This window comes from Lethenteron reissneri, chromosome 25 (assembly GCF_015708825.2).
Source record: "Lethenteron reissneri isolate LAM-NWPU_2019-01 chromosome 25, ASM1570882v1, whole genome shotgun sequence".
In the NCBI taxonomy this organism is placed as follows: domain Eukaryota; kingdom Metazoa; phylum Chordata; class Hyperoartia; order Petromyzontiformes; family Petromyzontidae; genus Lethenteron; species Lethenteron reissneri.
Window position 1 is genome coordinate 18525879 of NC_083803.1, and position 21804 is coordinate 18547682.

Genomic DNA, 21804 nt, shown 5'->3' on the forward strand with positions numbered 1-21804 from the left:
CAGGCAGCACAGTGCATGCAAGCTCTCCTGTTATGCCCAAGGGATCCAGTCTGGAAAGAACGAGGACGGACGTGGTTTTTGGAACGTGAACTGTTATGGGTTTTTAAAAGCAGTTATTTATTAAAGTGCTTCAAAATGGGGCTTGTCCCTATGGTTGCTCACATTGAATTTGTGCAAAATTTGGTGGTCATGGCGACTTTGTTGACCCTGCGCTCACTGTGGGAATACAAGCGTCGTACAGTGACCGCCTCTGTTGTGTGAAAAAGCCTAAAATACGTCCTACCGCTCGGTGTGCCGAGTCCGTCGCTCTTCATCATCCCACGTATTATTCCCCAGCGGTGTGTGGGGTTTATTTAATTATCTTAGAACATCTGCCTCGCATGTCGCTCTGTTCAGTGGAACAAGGTGGTTGATCGGAGGACTGGCTCGTAGAACAGTGGCGTGTAAAAGCTGTGAGGCACGATGCATTGCATATATGTTTTAAATAGTGAAAGGAGCAGCCCTTCATATCTGTGTAAATCTAAATATCCTACGCTGTTTAGGGTTGGGACCTTGGTGCAATGGTTGACGCACTGCGCTCTCAACTGTGACCTGGACAGAGTCCGATCCCAGCCGCCGGGGCTCAGTGGCCAGTGATATCTGAATTGGTGTCGCCCTTCCACCAACTTGTACTGACCAGTGTGGTGAAATATGGTCAAACAACCGCTATAAATGACATGGCATAGAGAGGCCTTTATCCAGCAGTGAATTGACAAAGGGCTGTAGATTTAGTCAAACGGCATATGTCACATGATTTGAAACGGCGTAGTTGGACCCTTGAGCAAAGTGCTGTTGTTGCGCTCACTGTGATTTATTTTGTTCAATATTTAAATCTCAGAAGTATGTTGCAGTGCTAGGTGTGTGTGTCTCCGAGTGGCTCCTGTTTCCCACTCGGTGCTGCGTCTCTTAAATCCAACCTTGGGGGAATGCAGCACGGATTTCATTTTTTTATTGGATCCAAAAACCCCTATTCTTTTCCCCCTCTTTGTCTTACTTTTTCCTCTTTACAAGTAGCTTAAACTAAATTGATTCCATCTGCGAACTGCCCTCGTTCATCTCATGTGGCTGGTTTTGTCTGGATAAAAAGGACAACAACAAAAACAATAGAAAACTAAACAACCGCAGTGGACACCCACGGTCTGTTTAACAGGCAGTTTGGCAAAGTTACATTCGTAGGTTTTTGCAAATATTTAAGCATTTCACTTTTGCACAGACATCTGTATTTCGGCACCTTATAATTTCCTCTTTAAATATATATCATTCACTGCAGGCCCCATGAAGTGACTTGCTGTGGGCGTTTGAAACTGCTGGCTTAGCTTTGAAAACTGGGCTCACCGAGAAACAGACGCGCCTCCTAACAGGGGCGACCCGACTCGAATGGGGAAAATCATCAATTATCACCTCAAACATTTGCATGGCCGTGCTGCCTTTTGCGTGGTGCTCGGAGTGGCAGCGCCTGCCCCCACCGTCTCACAATCCCCACTTGGCCCCCTGCCTTTCATTTCTACAGCCGTTGCCGATATCATCCCTGCTCTCTTCAAGCGGTGGAGGGTCTTGGATTTTTGCCACTGCTGCGCTTACTAAAAAAGCCGATGAAACACAATGTTTCTGCAATTTAAAAAAGAAACAAGTCTTTCAGCAAGCTGAATTACATATATGTATGCACTCACCCAGGGGGTGCCGCTTGTGAAAAGCCGGGCTGGATGGGTTAGTTGCCGAGTTGATGGTTTTGTTTCAGTTCGAGCACTGGCTGTACATGATTAATACAAGTCTATTCATTTCCTCGGTGTGAGGGGATGGTTTTTCAAATCACCAACTTGCTCTGTTCATTCTAAAAGTCCCAGTATAGAACAGCATAGTTGCTTTGTGTGGAAAGCCCTTCCTGAATCACTGAGGGGGGGAGGGGGGGCACAGTTTGGGAGTACTGCCGATGGTAACTGTGAAGAAGAGCTTGGTTATGAATATTTATTGGTCGCGATATTTATTTCCCTCAAACATTCCTTCCCGGGATTTGGTTTTTATTAATTTGTTTTCATAATGAAATAAGCATTTGTACAAACAATTTGCTAATTAACAAATATCAACCATAGCACTTTGTATTTATAATTTACTGTGTGGCTTGGGGTAAGGTCTGAGTTGTTAAAATTTATAACCTGGAAGTTATCACTGCGTCGCACTGGAAAGAGCATGCTTTTATGACCATGCCGTGTCCAGTTTCTCTGTGGGTTTACGTCACGTTCTCGGCTCGCTCACAAATCACGCGCGGGTGCATTCGCCGTATCTCTTCTTAAGTGTGGCTCTGCATTACTCTGGTGAAACTGTATCAATATTTCACGTGCATTTTTTCACCCCCCACAGTGTTTTTCCCCCTTGTTTCAAAATTATAACATTAATAACATGTACGGAAAGTACACAATCTTTTCTTTTTACATTATTTGTATAATCAAAAATATTTTAAAAGATAAATGAGCTGATTATTTTAAACTGTTGCATGGTGGATGGATTTGAAGAGTTGTCCCATTTAGCACAAACAATAATAAAATTTGTAATAATTTATCGTCGTTAGCGTAGGTCAAGTGCGTATATTATACGTCCAGGTTTAAGCGTGTGAGCCATGTGATTGCCGCATTTGCAGTATGGTTTTCCACAAGGAACCACTCCAATGCGCGCACCGTACAATCATCCTATACAGCATGCGTAATTATACGCTCAAATATTGATCGTAGGGCATGAAACCATGGACCAGACGCTCTCTTGCCATGAGCTTCATGGTTATTTGGGGTGGTGACACGACCCAGTGGTAGCACGATTGCCGTTTATACCGACTATAATCACCCATGAATGTCTGTCCTTAACGCTCGTGACGTCACTCCACATCGACCAGCCCCACTCATTAATATTCATGAGCAGGTGACGTCCTTCAAATGGACCCCCCCCACCCCTCCTCATTAATAATCATGAGCGGGGGACGTCAATCAATATTTAGTACTCCCCCCCCCTCTAATAATAAATGTGCAAGTGACGTCACTCCACATCGAACAGCCCCCCCTCATTAATAATCATGAGCAGATAACGTCCTCCAAATGGACACCCCCCCCCCGTCATTAATAATCATGAGCAGGTGACGTCACTCCACATCAAACAGCCCCCTCATTAATAATCATTATAAGGTGACGTTCTCCAAATGGACACGCCCCCCCCCCCCCCCATTCATAATAATTATCGGCTGACGTCACTCCACATGGGTGGCCGAGGCGTCTCCTCCCCCCTCGTCGGCATCAGGAGGAGGGGGGGAGGAGGCAGAACCCTCGCGTCACGCGATCTCCGTAACGCTGTTGAGACCTCAAAGTAAAAAGGACGTCCTGATGAACAAGGGACTATAACCTTAAAATGAAATAAGTCTGTGTCACCGCGCTTTTACAAATTGCACATGCATTAATGCAATGAATATCACGTCGCGGTCTGCTTTTCGCTTGCAAATTTTAGATTTACTGCAATACACCCATCCTTGGACGGGCAAAAGGCGAGTGATAGAGGTTAACGGTTCGCATCTGCAGCCGCCCTGATTAATACTAAGGATTTATTTCTAAGAAATACTATGCCCTGTCTGCTTCACATTGGATGTTAAAGATCCTGTGAAGTATTTTGAAAGAGTAAGCCATTGTGCTATGGTCAGGGTCCAAGTATGGTAAATTCTAACATTACTCGCAAATTCCGCAATTGGGATAACACACAGCAATCGCCACCCCCTGATGACAGACTAATGCCCATTTTTAGGCTAGGAGCTGTATCACGTTGTGCCCACAGGGACAGCTGCCGCTAGAGATCTCCTTCCAGACGTTTGAGATGAGATGTAAAGTGCTTTGAGACGCCCCAGCATAGAGGGCGCTATATCAAAAACAAATTAGTATCGTTAATTTAAAACTGCCTCATGGAAGAGATATATTTTTTGAGACCTGACTCATAACCAGATTGAGGAGTGCAATCGAGGTTGGAGGCAGAAGGTACGTAAATGTGCAGCCCTGCAGAAGTGCTTCCAAGTGTGCGAACCCAGACACCACAGAGGTTGCTTCCATGATGGTGGAACGGATCTGACAACCAAATATACCACCAGTTGTCTGGTGGCTATGAACTGCTGCATTCGCGTGTAAATAGTCACTACGGCCTTGCGTTCGATTTTACCTGCGTTTTTCGTTCCCCTCCCCTCCGCTAATGAACCTCTTCGCGAATGTGCGATCGCGGCACGCAGGTGGTGATAAACTGCGCAATAATCCGCGGCCTCAAGTACAACCAGGCGACGCCCACTTTCCACCAGTGGCGCGACGCGCGCCAGGTCTATGGCCTGAACTTCGGCAGCAAGGAGGACGCGCACGTGTTTGCCAGCGCCATGATGCACGCCCTGGACGTGCTGAATGCCCAGGAGCCTGGTGAGGACGGCCGCGGAGGGGACACCCACGTCCCGCCACGCACGCACGACCAGCGTACGCGCACGCACGCACGACCAGCGTACGCGCACGCACGCACGCACGCACAGATAACCTGTATGTATCTATGTTGAACTTCTTTCGCACCGTACGGAGCCATCCGTGCAAATCGGAGGTCCGGGGTAAGGACAACAAACTAAACGTAAACATCCTTTCTAAAGAATGAAAGTGCACGATGCAGTTGACCGTCTTAGTTCACGCGATATCGTTTTGCACGGTAATTATTCTGCGCGACACGCACACGCGTGTGTGTAGGAGCGGCGGTTACGCGTGACTGACGTGCATGTGGCATTTGGCGCACCCGCACACCCAGCGTGCTTTCGTGACGATCTCGCAACGCGAAGAAACGCGCACACGTGACTTGCGCACACGCAAGACCAACACGCGCATTGACCAGATATCGCAAGTGTCCCTGACGACAGCTTGTGCTGAACCGCTAAGGGTTGACGTATCGACAAGTTGAGGCACGCCACTTGTTACTACCCCTTTCACTATCCTTCCCTTAATGGGTGCTGTGCCTACTTCAAATCTGTGGTGATATATTAGATGGGTGTTTAATATATTTTACTTGCCGTCGTCAAAACTTGCTTGTGTTCGCAAGATGTTTGATTTGCTTTAACAACGAGATAATGTCACACTGCGGGACACCCTGAGATTCACTTGACATTCGATTACGTCATGGTGAAAGGAGTTAGGGGGGAAGCACTCCCTTGGGACGTTATGGTGCAAATGCTAAGGTAAATCCTTTTTACCGCTGGTTTTGTTTCAAGTTTTGGGTAACCCTTTGATCAATTTATCTTTTGTCTAGGATGAGTTCCTAATCGTAACACAACTTTTATTGAAGTGTTATAGACAGACGGGTGGGTGGAAGAGCCAATGCATAAAATACTTTCAACTTTATTTGAAAAGCGTTCAAAAGGCTTGTGTGTGCTCAAACCTGTCACGGTGGTCATATTCCCATTTGCCCTACTTGTGTTCGCAGGGAATTTGTGTCGCTTAACACACCATTAACAACTCGCCACCCATTGCCACCTGCAGCTCTTGCCGATGATGTGCGTTTTTTGGCCGTGTGTTTACACTCCTGGTCGCTGTGCTTGCGTACACTTGCGTAAACTTGCGTGCACTTGCGTGCGTGCGACTTGCAGCTGGACCCATGCTCCAGCGACAGAATTCCCGCACGCAGCATCAGCCATCACATCCGCCCCATCCCCAGCACCCACCGCACCCACAGCAGTCCCAGCACCCGCAGCACCCAAATGGACCCCTTCCACTGGAGCTGGAGATGCAGAGGAGGTGAGAGTCCTGTTCGTATCTCAATATAATAATATAAGATTCGGGGTTTGTATCAGTTGTTCCTGCATGAGGTTACTATGTTTATCAGGCCCATGACATTTTGAGTACCGTTTCCCGACTCGGCTTTACGGAGTTGTTGGCACCGTTATTATTCGTCCACGGCCTTCGCAGGCAAATGCAGGAGCGGCAGCTGCAGGTGGCGGAGCGGCAACGTCAGAAGGAGCTGGAGCAGGAGCGCGAGAGGCAGGAGCAGGAGAGACAGGAGCTCCTGGAGTGCGAGCGTCTCGAGAGGGAACGACAGGACCGGGAGAGGCTGGAGCGCCTGGAAAGAGAGCGCGTGGAGAGGGAGAGACAGGACCGCGAGCGGCTGGATCGCATAGAACGGGATCGGCAGGACCGCGAGCGTCTGGAGCGGCAGGAGAGGGAGCGCCTGGAGAGGGAGCGCCAGGACCTGGAGCGTCTGGAGCGCCTGGAGAGGGAGCGGCAGGACCGGGAACGGCTCGAGAGCGAGAGGCAGGAGAGGGAGAAGCAGGAGCGCGAGCGTCAGGAGATGGAGCGCGCGGACCGTGAGCTGCTGGAGCGACTGGAGCGTGAGCACCGCGAGAGGGAGCGCCGCGAGGAGGAGCGCGTGGAGCAGGAGCGGGCGGAGAAGGAGCGGGAGCGCCAGGAGAAGGAGCGCCTGGAGCACGCGGAGCACGAGAGGCTGGAGCAGGAGAGGCTGGAGGCCCAGCAGAAGGAGAACGCGGCAGTGAGCACACGTGCCCCATCTCCCCCCTCTTTGATTACAACGCACGGTTGTTGTGAGCGCGCTGCGTATGCATTTAGGCGATTGACCTTGCCTGAGACAATGGTTATTATCATAGTTATAATCCGATCGATGCAGGGCAGCTGAAAAGTAAAAGATGCTTATGACAGCGATGTGGAGAGGTACTTGAGTTTGAGTGACTCCCCCCCCACCCCCCCATTTCCCATCACGGATTCTATCAATACATGCGCGCGCACTTGCTGTGCGTCGTAGTGCTGAGGATGACCACAACCCTGCTGCACTCAACACTAATTATCATCATGCGTGCCCTCCTAAAGCTTTGCCACAGTTCCATAAAGCTTTGCCAAAGCTCCATAATGCCAGTTTGGAGTGATGTGCAATTACCGTCCTGCACCAGACTCGGTAATTGGTGCTATTCGTGCTAGCCCCGTTTGGTTTTGTTTGCTAAAATTGTAATATTCACCCAGCCGTCATTCCAGAGTCAACCCCACATATGATCTGTACGTTTCTACATTTATTTGGATTATCTTTAAGTCTGTACGCCAGAAATCTTATTTTCGATGTGGGTCGATTGAAACAAATAAAGCATTGCTTTAATGGTGCTGAAGATGGCTTCTTTTGTAAGGACATTTGGAAAAGTAATTTGGCAAATGGTGACGAATAATGGGGCTTAATTTATTTTACGTCCCTCAGGGTCAGCGACGCGTAACATATTTCTGAGCCAAGCACACCACCACATCCAGTATTCCTCTCGTTAATGCTGTGCATAGTCACGTGGCTATTCCTGTATTGGGTGAGGAATTAAGCTTGGGGAATAAATGAGATGTATTATTATTACGACAGTACAATCTGAACATGAGCACACTCCTTTGAAGCAAGGCCAGTGGTGCTAATATCCAAAGTGTACTTGTATCAGAAGTTTATATACGGTGCGCTAATATCATTATGGTTACATTTCGATTTAAAGCTTTCATGACTGCCCAGATTCATCTTCTTGGTTCTTTGGGTAAAGTCACGTAGAAGGGAAATAATAAAGTAATAATAAGAAAACATAATAAAGTAAATAAATAAGATTTTTTTTTATGTTTTTTTCCCTTCTACGTGACTTTACCGAAAGAACCAAGAAGATGAATCCCTAATACAAGAAGATGTATTATTATTATTACAGTACAATCTGGACATGAGCACACTCCTTTGGAGCAAGGCCAGTGGTGCTAATATCCAAAGTGTACTCGCATCAGAAGTTTATATACGGTGCGCTAATATCCAGCTTTTACATTATGGTTATTGTTATTGCACACGGGATGGAGGGTGAGACGTGTGAAACTCTGCGTGTTGTCCACAGTACGAGGACGAGGAGGACGAGGGCCTCGAGGGTGTAGAGGACTTGCCCGTTGGGCTCGAGCAGGACCCGGGCTCTGCTGACGACGCCGGCGACTTCCAGCCGGATGCCTCGTCACTCGGTAAGCCAACCTCCCCCCCCCCAGCACCCCTTCCCCCCCATGGCAAGGTGCGGTGCCGATGGGTGACTCGTCGGTACGTCCCCATTGATTGATTTCTTCGCTTGTTGCGGTCAATTTGTACTGCCCGAGATCCGTGCGTCGAATTGTGCATGCAGGAATAGATTCTTGAGCATTTGTCGTCATCATTACCATCATCATCGTCGTCCTCGTGGTGGTTTATTTTTTTTTCTATTGAGCCACACGCCTGCGTGTTAGGGTCTCCTCTAGACACTCAAAAGGGCATAATGTTCAAACCCCCACGTATGGGCAACAGAAAAATCTAAATGCACATCACAGTCCACATCAACGGCACAGAAAACATCAGATCATTATAATAGCACCACCTCTGTCGGGTGGTGGAGGGTTATGGTTAAAATCGTGATATGCCTCCATGCTGATCTAACCCAAAAGAAATTAATTATGCATCAAGGAACTGGTTCTTTTTCATTGCAAATTAGACAATTGAAGCTGTGTTGTAATGCAGCACTTGGGCTGTATGTGCGTATTACTTGTAATGTGGGTATTGTGACGTGATTGGGAGCAGTCCTGTGCAGTTGTGTTCACATTTACATGTTTGAGTTGCACCATGAAAGCACCGCTTTCCGCAGGGGGGACTTGATGTTCTTGTGCAGCTCTGTTGGGTTATTTTGTTTTGTTTTATCGCTGTCCTATTTAACCCATGGCGAGATGAAAAGCTGATCGCTTTCAAAAGGCTCTTCTGTTGTGTTTGTGCTTATGAAACTGTTTCCATGGGCAACTGTTTCATGAAGTGGGCACGCGGCTTCAGAAAAATGAATTTCGCCACGACTCCCCATTTTCTGCGCATGTAATTTACAATAGCGATCATCGTCATCTTTTCTTTGGCAAGTGAAATACTGTTACTTCTCGATCATCTCAAGACTCTTTCTCCAAACGGTCGTGCGATTCATGATTGAGTAATGTTTTTGTAAGGCTACCGATGATTCACTCTCCCCAAGCGATTGGATGAATCGTCACTATTCGGGGGTTGTGATTCCATTCAAGAATCGATTTTTTTTGTCGCATCATTCTTGTGCATTTTTGTAGGTGTCATTTCTTCCCTAATTTGTTTGTACAGTTTTGCTCTTTCCAAAAGTCTACAGTGTAACATTATAAAATAGTTGGTATATAGTCTTTACGATTATTAAGTAATTCTCATATGCACGATTTGATGCACGTTTGTTGGGTGTAAGGATGGAATTTCATGGATGCATTGATTAGCGCCTAATATTATAAAAAAAAACGTGTCCGTTATGCATTCTGCATCTACAAATACAACTGCAGGGCTTTGTTTTCGCGCAGAGGGCAGTGCAGTAAAATCCACTTTTGTATTGTACTATACTGCAACATCTGTGCACTCGCCAACCTGCACTGACCATCTTGCTGAGGTATTGTAATAACCTCCACAACCAGCTTGGCATGGATAGACTTATATTGTAGTGATTGACACGGGGGGGGGGAGCTCTACATGTACACATGCATGTACAATAAAACTATAGGCTGCAAATTTCTTGAAACTTGGAACATTAGATGATCCACCAGCCTTGCCTGCAAAGCGCTGCATTACAATTGCACTCCACCCCCCATGTGTGCGTTTGGTTCAGTTTTCCTGCCGGCCGGCGCCCCACCTCCTCCTCCACCTCCACCGCCACCGCCGCCTCTTCCATCATCACTGGGTGCTCAGCTGACGGGAGTCGGCCCCCCACAGCCCCCTGCGCCGCCTCCTCCTCCTCCTCCACCTCCTCCGCCCCCGGTGGGCATGGCCGCCCACCCAGCACCACCGCCCCCTCCGGGGCCCCCGCCCGTGCTGCTCGGAGGCGCCTTCCAGCCGCCCGGCTCCCCCGGGCCACCTTCTCCACCCCCCTGCTCCTCCTCGTCTGTGTTTGCGTGCCCCCCGGCCACCCCTGTGCCGCCGCCACCGCCCCCCCTTCCGGGATTCACAGCGGCAGCAGCAGCAGCAGCAGCCGCCTCCCAGCAGCAGCAGCAACAGGCTGAGGACGGGCCCTGCTTGACGGGCTTGGCTGCTGCCCTAAGCTCGGCGCGCCTTCGCAAGGTTTACCGGGTGAGTGGACCTCCTCACTGTCCCTTTGACTCTCTCCGCTCTAGCTGCGGCAGCCATTGTTTGCAGACAACGTGGTTCATGCAGCACGAAGAAGACACAATACATATTTATCAGTGGTTAAGACTCACATGTGGGTTCACAAACCCCCTTGCTCTATCATCACCTGGCCACCTTGCAGTCTCTTGCCTGTATACGTGTGTGTGCATTGTGCGCCCTGCCGGCCTTCATAAGAGCATTTATTCCAGCAGTCTGTTGAATGCGAAAGTGGAGATGTGCGTCTCTGTGTGCGTGGTGATGTCAGTCCGAAGATGGTGGGGTGGCCGTGTCCAGCCCGGGCTCGTCCCGAGGGGAGGGGTCCCGTGTGCCTGTGCCGCTTGTAGGAGGTGGCCTCATGGAAGAGATGAGCGCCCTGCTGGCACGCAGGTGTGTACTGTCATCTCTTGATATGTCCAGTGACCTCCACGCGGCAGGGGAGGCGACAACACTCATTCCCATTGACATCACTTCACGTTTTTTAATAGGTGTGACCTCCCATATATAGATAATTCTCAACATGATCATGAGCTATCTTATGTAGATTTTTATAGTGCCTTATTCCAAGGAGCTTTACAGGAATCATAAAATGTATACTTTTGATACATGCATCAAATCACGTGTGTAAGAATCGATTATTCACGGTTTATACAAGTTATAAGCAAAAGTATATGCCAATGTTACATGCCGGCTAAAAGGAATCAACACAGTTGGGCAAATGAGACGGATAGAAATTATAAATTATTAAAACAAGACTACATTTGAAACATTAACGAATCGATTTTTTAATGAAATTGAAACAACAAATATTGACGATTTGCTGTGAATGGGGGATGGGGGAGTTGAATTCTTACACTCCACCAAGTTTCCTAGGCTGTGTCCTGGGCTATTCAACTTGAGATTGAAGCTTCATTCATGAGACTTTAAATCAGCAATTGTCAACCAATTGGAATTGCCCCCCTGAAGGGGAACGGAGGGGGGGGGGTGCAAAATTATTTTGGGGGGAGTGCGTGGGGGGGCAGTCTGCAGCATGGATACCTTGCAGGAGAAATTTTGATAGTGTGTGTGTGCAGGAGAAATTTTGATAGTGTGTGTGTGGGGAACATCAGTATGACGCAACGCGGTAATGCGCAACATGAAGCGGTGCCTTGCTATAACACTGCTTTCATGAGAAGTGTGGGGATTGCTCTCTCCTAAGGCCTGGGAAACTTTGTGTTTTCGGGTCTGGGGAAGGGGCAGGGCGTGGGGAGCAGTGGCCTCAAAAATCGCCGATTTAAATTAACATTTATATTAAAATAATAAAAATAAAACATAATAAAACAATTCTCACGACGTTTCGGCTACAACGCAAGCAGCCGTCTTCAGGTGAAGAATGAGACAATGCCAAGCTAGGAGCTTATATATAAGCTGCGTTGGAGGTGGAGGAAAGAGCGCCTTAACAAAAGAATGTGCATGTGAAGAGGAATTTAGCATATTCATGGAAAATGCGTAGGAGGTGGGCGGGGGGGTTTCAAAGTCATATTATGCCCATGCATTATGCAGGATCAACAGCACCAAGGGGGGGGTGCAGGGATTAGCAGTAACAAAGGAAAGGAATGTTAATGATATGTAGCTGCAGTTACTCAACCACCACGTAGAAAACTAAAGTATAAACTACATAAAAAACTAAAGTATAAATAGCATAGCACCATCAGTATACTTACTATACTCTACACTAAGCTGAGTTACTAACAGCAAGTAATACATTACAATTCTACGTCGTAAAAATTATATAATATGCTTCCATCTAAACTTTATTCTATTGCATCAACGAGCATATACCGTACTATATACTGCCAACATTAAATTATATACTGTATTGCTGTAAACCAACCTATATCTTATACATTTAATATAACACTATGTATTATTCTACCCACCCTAATGTGTGTCGAAATGGTTTATTACGTCCTTCCAATGATTGCTAAGCCAGAATCCATCTTCTCGGTTAAAATTGTCTCTGTGTTTGTATATGTGGATCGCCTCATGAACGAATCTCTCATGATAGCCAGATGGCTTGCAGAGAACCTCTGTCTTGGAGAAGTCAATGTCATGTGAGCCCACTGAATTGTAACAGTGATCTGCCACGGCTGAGGTGTTTGTCCTACCGTGTTTCAGGTCTGCCTTATGTTCACGGATGCGGTCCGAGACATGTCGTTTGGTTTCTCCAATGTAACTGCTACCACAGAGGAAACTTAGTTTGTAGACGCCAGGGTACTGTATGTCTGGAACCACATCTTTTACAGACGGGACCAGATCACGGATTTTATGTACTGTGTTGAATCGGACCTGGATCTTGTGTTTAATCAGGATTTTGGAGATCTTTTTTGTGACCCCAGCAATGTAGGGTAAGGTGATGGTCTTGAAAGGCTCCTCAACAGGATCCTTCTTGATGGTTGGAGTGATGGCTTTGCGGATTGTGTAGTCGGAGTAACCATTAGCCTTAAGAGCTTGGCGTACGTGTTTGAGTTCACTGGAAATGTGTTCATGGTCGGAGATGCATTGGGCTCTATGATATAGAGTCTTGATGAGGGAATTCTTCTGGGATGGATGGTGGTGGGAATCCGGTTTTAGATAAGCATCCGTGTGGGTGGCTTTCCTGTAGACAGAGTGGCTCATTGAACCATCAGGTCTCCTTTTGATTAGGACATCCAAAAAGGGTAGCTTGCCATCATTTTCGACTTCCATGGTGAATCTGATGGCTGGGTGTATGGAATTGATGTGGTCGAGAAATTGGTCTAGAGCAGGCCGGCCATGTGGCCAGATGACAAAAGTGTCGTCTACGTACCTCTTCCATAAGGTCGGGCGTAGAGTGGCAGTCTGGATGGCGTCCGTCTCAAATTTCTCCATGAAGACTGCCACTCTACGCCCGACCTTATGGAAGAGGTACGTAGACGACACTTTTGTCATCTGGCCACATGGCCGGCCTGCTCTAGACCAATTTCTCGACCACATCAATTCCATACACCCAGCCATCAGATTCACCATGGAAGTCGAAAATGATGGCAAGCTACCCTTTTTGGATGTCCTAATCAAAAGGAGACCTGATGGTTCAATGAGCCACTCTGTCTACAGGAAAGCCACCCACACGGATGCTTATCTAAAACCGGATTCCCACCACCATCCATCCCAGAAGAATTCCCTCATCAAGACTCTATATCATAGAGCCCAATGCATCTCCGACCATGAACACATTTCCAGTGAACTCAAACACGTACGCCAAGCTCTTAAGGCTAATGGTTACTCCGACTACACAATCCGCAAAGCCATCACTCCAACCATCAAGAAGGATCCTGTTGAGGAGCCTTTCAAGACCATCACCTTACCCTACATTGCTGGGGTCACAAAAAAGATCTCCAAAATCCTGATTAAACACAAGATCCAGGTCCGATTCAACACAGTACATAAAATCCGTGATCTGGTCCCGTCTGTAAAAGATGTGGTTCCAGACATACAGTACCCTGGCGTCTACAAACTAAGTTGCCTCTGTGGTAGCAGTTACATTGGAGAAACCAAACGACATGTCTCGGACCGCATCCGTGAACATAAGGCAGACCTGAAACACGGTAGGACAAACACCTCAGCCGTGGCAGATCACTGTTACAATTCAGTGGGCTCACATGACATTGACTTCTCCAAGACAGAGGTTCTCTGCAAGCCATCTGGCTATCATGAGAGATTCGTTCATGAGGCGATCCACATATACAAACACAGAGACAATTTTAACCGAGAAGATGGATTCTGGCTTAGCAATCATTGGAAGGACGTAATAAACCATTTCGACACACATTAGGGTGGGTAGAATAATACATAGTGTTATATTAAATGTATAAGATATAGGTTGGTTTACAGCAATACAGTATATAATTTAATGTTGGCAGTATATAGTACGGTATATGCTCGTTGATGCAATAGAATAAAGTTTAGATGGAAGCATATTATATAATTTTTACGACGTAGAATTGTAATGTATTACTTGCTGTTAGTAACTCAGCTTAGTGTAGAGTATAGTAAGTATCCTGATGGTGCTATGCTATTTATACTTTAGTTTTTTATGTAGTTTATACTTTAGTTTTCTACGTGGTGGTTGAGTAACTGCAGCTACATATCATTAACATTCCTTTCCTTTGTTACTGCTAATCCCTGCACCCCCCCCATTGGTGCTGTTGATCCTGCATAATGCATGGGCATAATATGACTTTGAAACCCCCCCGCCCACCTCCTACGCATTTTCCATGAATATGCTAAATTCCTCTTCACATGCACATTCTTTTGTTAAGGCGCTCTTTCCTCCACCTCCAACGCAGCTTATATATAAGCTCCTAGCTTGGCATTGTCTCATTCTTCACCTGAAGACGGCTGCTTGCGTTGTAGCCGAAACGTCGTGAGAATTGTTTTATTATGTTTTATTTTTATTATTTTATTACTTCCCTTCTACGTGACTTTACCGAAAGAACCAAGAAGATGAATCCCTGCAGTCACGAAAGCTTTAAATCGAAATTTAACATTTATAGTTGGGGTCGGGTCATGTACCTCAATATTGCACTCGAGTCACATCGCACCCATCGAGTTTTATATGTAAGGATCAGTGCTGTGATATCGATAGTGGATGCTCTGGCAGTGCATTTGACCATAATGTAAATATAACGTTTTTATCATTTAATGAAGCTTCAAACTCAGGTCAGATGGCTCTGGACACATGCCCATACAACATAGGTGTATGTTTATAAGTTCGTGAAATTAACTGTGCTTTGTCTTTATCCGTGTGATCCAGGGGCCTAAAAGTGTTACGCCCGACAGCCCGTGGAGATCTGTATTTCCATGTGTATGACCGTCGGCATCTCTTTTTGCTCGCATGTCCAGGAGGAGGATTGCCGAAACGGGGACCTCGTCTGAGAAAGTTGACCCAAAAGATGAAAAACTGGTAGGTGTTTGAGTACATTATCTCTTAAACGGATGAATGTGCAAAGCCTTAGGGCTGCTGGCTAAATGAATGTGTGCCGAACAGCTCTGCACAGTTGTAGGGTAGGGGGTGTATGCGCGCACGTTATTGGGTGAAAACGTGCGTGCGTGTGTGTCTGTCCATGGGTGCCTAAGCCCCTTTGTGTCACACCAGATGTTTCGGGTCATCCATCATGACCTTGATATCGACAGGAAGAAGCAGTCCATCTGTCCATGCAAAAACTTGTTATCTGAAAAACTCGATTCAGTAACTTGAAAACAGACTCTATAGCTTGAGTGGATTATCTGACCGTTGTTCAATACTGACCATGCACATCATGGGCAATTTGTACTTGTGCAGTCCTTTAGTCAATACGAATAATCCTCACGCCGTGCGAATCGTGAGGATTATTTGACCCTACTTCACCACGCCAGTCAGTGTGGGTTGATGAAGATGGGGAGCATAGCTGACGAGGCCTAAAATGAGTACCTGGTGTAGTAGTGGCATTCAACGTCTTCACTACTCCAGAGACAAATACTGCTGGGAAGGCTTCGTGCCAGCCACACACCACCTCATGATGTACCACCATGACTTTATTAGCTTATTGCGAGAAACATGTTACCCCAACACTGCCTCGTTGTCTGTTGTGTGTTCTTGTGCGTATCCATGCAGGAGGAGGTGGAGGCTGGAGGTGGAGCGAGGAGCTCCACTCCCGTGAGCACCGCAGGTAAATCTAACAGCCACGTCCCTTCGGAGCTAGTCGACTGCCCGGCCCTTGCTTAAGTGGATGTGTCATTTTTTTTTTTCTGAAAGCCATCGCAGCACTTAGTTGGCGAGGTGGTGGGGTGGGGGGGGGGATGTGCTCTGACCTGCTGTGACCACAGTCTAAATGTAGCAGACACATTCAGCCCCACCGTTGCATACCATGGTCAGCAGCAATCCATGCAGCAGCTCGGATCGTAGATGGTTTAAACATTTTCGGGGTGGAGCGGTAGTTCATTGGTTGGCGCACTATGCTTTGAACACGGCGACCTGAGTTTGATACCGGCCACTCTAACATCGGTGGCAATTGATATCCGAGCTAGTTTGGGCTTCCCTTTCACCAATCTGCACTAACATATTGGGTAGATCCTCAATCCATCAGATCTGTAAATAATTATTATTTGAATTGTTATTGCAAAGTGGTGGATAAATTACCACAACGGAAAATATTTCCTCCTCTTGACAGATGTGAGCAGGAGGACATGGGAGAGGAGCAACGCTGTCGCTGGAAACAAATCCCCCGTGATCGCCAGGCGAGTAGAATGCGATGAGCAGCTGCGGTTATTCCTCTTTGTTTAGTTGACGTGTTACATTATGCGTGTATGCTGTTGAACTTCTTTCGCACCGTACGTAGCCAACTGTGCCAATCGGATGTACGCTTTAACGACTTCCCGTTGTGTTCAAATCACCACAGGACAAAATCTATAACCAATGGCGGATCCTCCAATGGTGCAGCACCCGAAACGGGAAACGAGCGACTCAAGCATGTGAGTGCTGCTGCCGGTCATGCATAGCTCATTTGAGCCCCTATTGTCTGGGCGTTTGTAGAACCCCTCCATGTGCATGACGCTGCATGCTTCCTTTGCAGGAGATAATGGAGGAGATGAGGAAAGAACTACAAAAGGTCAAAGAAGAGATCATTAATGGTGAGATGTCACTTTTTCATGAAAATATAACCTTATTAACACTTTTCTTTGCACTGGGTTTAATTACTGCAATGGCACACTGCTCCATTATATGCAATTGCCACTTCAGTTAAATGTAGGGGTTCTTTCACAGCACATTTTTGACCATTTATGGAAAGATCATCACAGTGAATTATGCTGCCTTATTTATTTTACCCACAACGTTGCTATAATTGCAAATATAGTTTTTACTCGCAAGCGCGTGTGAACACAGTTGCGTCGTAGATTTTTAAAAATAGTCTCGTGACAAGTGTCTGTTTTTTTTCTGTTTATTCCAGTTATTCGAGAGGAGCTCAACCGACTCAGCACGTCGTGAGAGGGCAGCAGAGTCTCGAATATTCGAGCAAAAAGTGCCAAATTGTGACGGCGGTTAATTTTGGTTGCGCTGGCAGCCACTGGGTGTGATCAGGTCACGATTGGGTAGATGAAGGTTTTAGGAGTTTCAGGGACGTGCGCATGTCCCCTGCGCGAGTGGCGCCAGCTAGCTCACAACATGGCGGGAGGAGACTATATCTTAGTTTGACCTCCCTTCGCATAGCCGGATTTAAAGTCGCCTCCACCGTAGCGTTCCAGGGACAACTCGCAGCAGCGGAGCCCAAGCATGAGGTCTGTCAGGTTCAACAAGCCTGCCTTGCCTGGTCCACAAGGCATTGCAATGAGGCTGCTGCCTCTAACGTCCTTGATCCTGACTGGGGAAATAATAAATACCGTTATAATAATATAGATGTACCCTGGTGGTCACTCGTCCAATGTGGGAGGGCTGGGGTAGGCTTGTGCGTGTTAAATTGTCGTAAGAATCACAAACTCCATTGGGGGACAGTAATTGAATAAGTACACTCGGAGTCGTTTTTAATTCAGTTGAGAGCGATTTTAAAGTGCCGGTATGAGGGCCTGTGATGGCAAAAGCGCTGGTCAGGCGGTGCGATTCATCACTCTCTGCTTACACGAGGGTACTGCCACTGCCCAGGCATGGCACGTTCCGCGCAGGCGCGTTAATCTCAGCTGCAATGCCACTGATGAAATGTACGGGATCCAAATTTCACTAATACTAGAAAAGTAAATAAAAAAATCACTCACACTTTATCGCTATAAGTTTTTAAATTAATCACGTGACAATAACAAATCACAACCACCACTTCAAGTTCTAAAACCCATGCTTTAGTTAGAAATTATGGAGAGAGGAAAAAAAACATAAAGAACAAAAAAAATAATTTTTGTTACATGCCAAAACACTTTAATATTGCTGTAGCTCACCGCTTCATGTGTGTTTCTGTGAAGGAAGATAACTATTAATAACGATAGACAAGTCACGTACTGCTCTAACTGATGTTTACATTTTGCGTTGTTGAAGCCACTAAACGCTTGTTTTTTGTGTGTGGACCAGAAACAAAACTCGTTTCTTCTTACAAGAAAAAACAGCTGTCGGGCAGCGCGAGTCGTGTGTCATGAGGGGCTCTGAGCTGAGTATCTTCACTCAAAGTACTCCCGTCACAAGCAGGCTTTTGTTAAAATATTGCGTTAGTACTATTTTATTTTTAAAAATAACAATTAGACGTTTTTGCAGTTTAAGCAGCCGCAGGTGTTTACGGAAAATACAATTTCACGCAGAGGTATTGGAAATTTGTCAAATGAAATGTTTAGTTTCTATTTTTTTAGTTTGCCGACATGAGGCTCGTGCACGTGTTTCTGGCAGTTAAACTTGCGTGCAAATAAAGTTTTTTTTTTGGTGTATTGTACGTAGGTAACAGATTTTTAATTTTCACTCTACTGACTGTCCTTTCATGCTTTTAGTGAACCGTGTGGCGTTATCAGTTGCATGCTACCTTATTAAAGTAACTTAATAAAGATGTTGTCTGAGAGGTTACTTTTGCATGTTGGTCGTGGTGGAGGGGCTTTGCGTGACCTCTGTACCAATCTTCACCCCTTAACCTTTATGTTGCGAGGAATTAACAAGTGGAGGAATATTTTGTGCACACCTTTGACCAAGTTACTCTGAGACAACCAAATATCATTGGCTCTCAAAAAGTAAGCAATGATGAGCCTGATTAATACAGCATTTAAACAAGTGACCACCAGCAGGCCTTGCCCTGGTGTTGTTGGCATGGAGTTGCTTCCTGGGTAAAATGTATTATAAATAAAAAAACAATTCATTACCATTTTGAGCCTTCAGCTTTCATTAGCAGTTTTAAATATTCTGGAGCATCCAAGGCAACGGTGGCCAATACACCAAGCACCGATTCATTTTGGTGGATCTCAGCAGGCCCCGAACTCCACCAGAATGCTGTGACCTACAAATACCACTAGACTACTGACAAAGTACTAGCACCATCTATTGGTAGAAATTAGTTATTTAAGGTATGAATTCTTAGTCGGAGATTTGTATTTTCCATCTTCCAAAAGTGAAATGTGTGTGCATTGTATACTTATTTTAGTGTTCTTATTTGCCCTGAGATCCACAAGACCTCTGTTGCAATCCACCCGTGGATCTCGATCCACTTTGTTGGCTGATTCTCAGGCGAGTGGTTGGGATATGATGGGATTTAAGATGGGTGGTTGCAACAGATACTGGAGTAACAATAAATGCATTTGTTTTTACCATTAATTTAATATATTTCAATGCTGTGAATAGTTTTGGCAAAAAGCATCTACTTGTCCGATTGGTTTGTATTCGTTACTTCATGTAGTCTCAGTGCAGTGACCTATGGTTTTATAATTTATATTTTTTAAGGCCTTGGTTTGTGGGAGATTTAGTTGACTGCATCATTATCCACTGAATTAAATTCGTTTTTGTAGCCTGAAAAGTCGGGCATTATGGTATTCATTTGTCTTTTCTATAATGACGTGTTTGCTGTTAGACCAGCTTTGTATAAATCAAGCTTCCTCGTGTTTGTTTGGTGACCTCTAAATTGTCCATTATTTTGTCCCCTGTGTGATGATATTCGTGAATAATTGGTTAGATATGACGGGAGGCTAGTGGGTCAAATTCTTCAAATTAGTTTGATCCCTCATTTAAAAGAATGAACAAAGTATTTTTCAATTAATTAGTATATTATAATAATGCAAACCTGTCAACCCACACGGTTTGCCTGTATTCTTTAACAGGGAAATTGAGTTTTCAGGTCCATACGGCGTACCGCCATTACAATACGGGCAACAAAAGTATTTTTTTAATCCTTTATATTAAGTTCACTTGCGCGCTTGCTTGCTTACGACCGTGCAAATCTTTCGGTCGTTTTTTAACCCACTTCCCGTGATCCAATCGAGCTGACATTTTCCACACAGACTCGTCGTGCGTGACAATGTTCGTGAAAATTATTTTCCAAAATTTTACACTTTTTAGGACAAAATTATATTTAATTACCAATTGCTTAATGGTGCCATGCAATTATCTGACCCATAGGTGGCAGCCATCTCAAGCCAGAGGACGAGAGGACTCTAGCCGCCACGCATATAAAGGATTTATAGTGAAAAACTTTGTTTTTACGGGTTATACTTGTTCTCCCCTGTGATGGGACTTTGTAGGATGAACGTTGAGATTTGTAAGGGCACGGGGTGACCAATACGGTCTGAATCGATCTATGTAAGAGAGCGGTGTTGTAGCAGGTTAGCGTACTGCCCTTCAAACAGGAGTTCGATTCCCGCTCACGGCCAACGCCAGGTCCTGCGTCTCCCCTAGGTCGACTCGGCCTCATGGTTCGATGTTTAAACATCGCCACTAGGGAGACAAAGGCGGCCGGGCGTGGTGCTGGCCACCAACACCCCCTCGTGCCCCGTATAGGCGCTCGCTAAGGGCACTTGCCCCAAAGTATGCGGAGGACATACGGCGGGGTGGGTATCTGTGTAGACTTGGTGTGTTTGTAGGTGGTAGGGGTTAAGTGCTTTTAGCGAGCGCCTCTTCAGGTCCAGCACGAGAGACTGGGTATGACCAGCAACCCCGCGCGGCCGCCTTTGTCTCCCCAGTCCTCCTGATGTGTACACATTGAACCAAGTGAATGGGTGCACAGACAGGTGGTCATCGGGCTTGAGGGTCTGACGGTGGGCAATGGCTACGGCTCCCGGAAGTCAACCTGCACCAAGTGGTGAAGTATGGTCGAATAACCTTCACTGCTTCGGGGGGGGGGGGGTGAAACTCTCATCCAGCAGTGGATTTACAAAGGCCTGCGCACATTTGCCCCAAACGAGAACGATGTCGGAAAGAGTCGGCGATTGGTGGTTCATCCCGTGGGTTGGATGTCCTGGACCCTGCCACGTAAACGTGGAAATGCCACCACTAGACGTGCGAGAACAGTCAGGAGCGCAGCCCAGTTCATTTAAAGTTCATTGATTAGGTATAGCCCTGTGAGCCATTCGGCTCTTGAATCGGGTGCAACCGCAACAAACAAAAAACATGAACAAGAAAACATCTAAAAGTGACTATGTGCAGACTAAGTGCAAACCGAAAATCCAAGAGAAGACAGCAAAATATTGCAGAAAAGCACCGTACACCCACAATGTGTGCGCAAATCCCAGTGGGATGCAAGTCAAACAACAACCACAAGATAACTTAGATTAAGGTCATCAGTCTAACTCCGTACTACAACAAACAAACATGGCCAGACCAAAAACTTTTCTAATTCACCAAAATAAAGCCATGAAAGCAATGAAACGGTGATCATAGTGAAATTTGTCTTTCGATTAAGCTGGTGAGATGAATACTCTTTGGTTATTTCGGTCGGTATAAAATAAGTGACGACGTTTCGGGCGCAACACAAGGGTCCGTCATCAGGTGTTTTATACCCTACGTGACTTTACCCAAAGAACCAAAAAGTGTGGATTCCTGCAGTCACGAAAGCTTCAAATCAAGATCGTCAGATAAAGCGACACGTGGACTCTGACGCTTTGTGCTGATTCCATTGCCCC

At 46.2% G+C, this 21804-nt stretch overlaps 1 protein-coding gene across 3 annotated transcripts in view; it reads left to right on the forward strand.

Annotated features, from left to right (window-relative positions):
- LOC133347372 (protein enabled homolog) overlaps nt 1–18506 on the forward strand; it is a 32231-nt gene extending 13725 nt beyond the window's left edge. For 2 of the 3 annotated variants that reach the window (XM_061559617.1, XM_061559618.1), the window contains exons 4-15: nt 4289–4520; nt 5669–5816; nt 5988–6564; nt 7928–8045; nt 9707–10164; nt 10466–10587; nt 15100–15160; nt 15851–15905; nt 16407–16473; nt 16635–16707; nt 16809–16866; nt 17184–18506. In XM_061559617.1, coding sequence (XP_061415601.1) covers nt 4289–4520; nt 5669–5816; nt 5988–6564; nt 7928–8045; nt 9707–10164; nt 10466–10587; nt 15100–15160; nt 15851–15905; nt 16407–16473; nt 16635–16707; nt 16809–16866; nt 17184–17221 — 2007 coding nt within the window. In that variant the 3' untranslated portion in view covers nt 17222–18506. The remainder of the gene's footprint in view (nt 1–4288; nt 4521–5668; nt 5817–5987; nt 6565–7927; nt 8046–9706; nt 10165–10465; nt 10588–15099; nt 15161–15850; nt 15906–16406; nt 16474–16634; nt 16708–16808; nt 16867–17183) is intronic. The other variant, XM_061559619.1, reaches the window with a different exon arrangement.
- The last annotated feature ends 3298 nt before the right edge of the window (nt 18507–21804 follow it).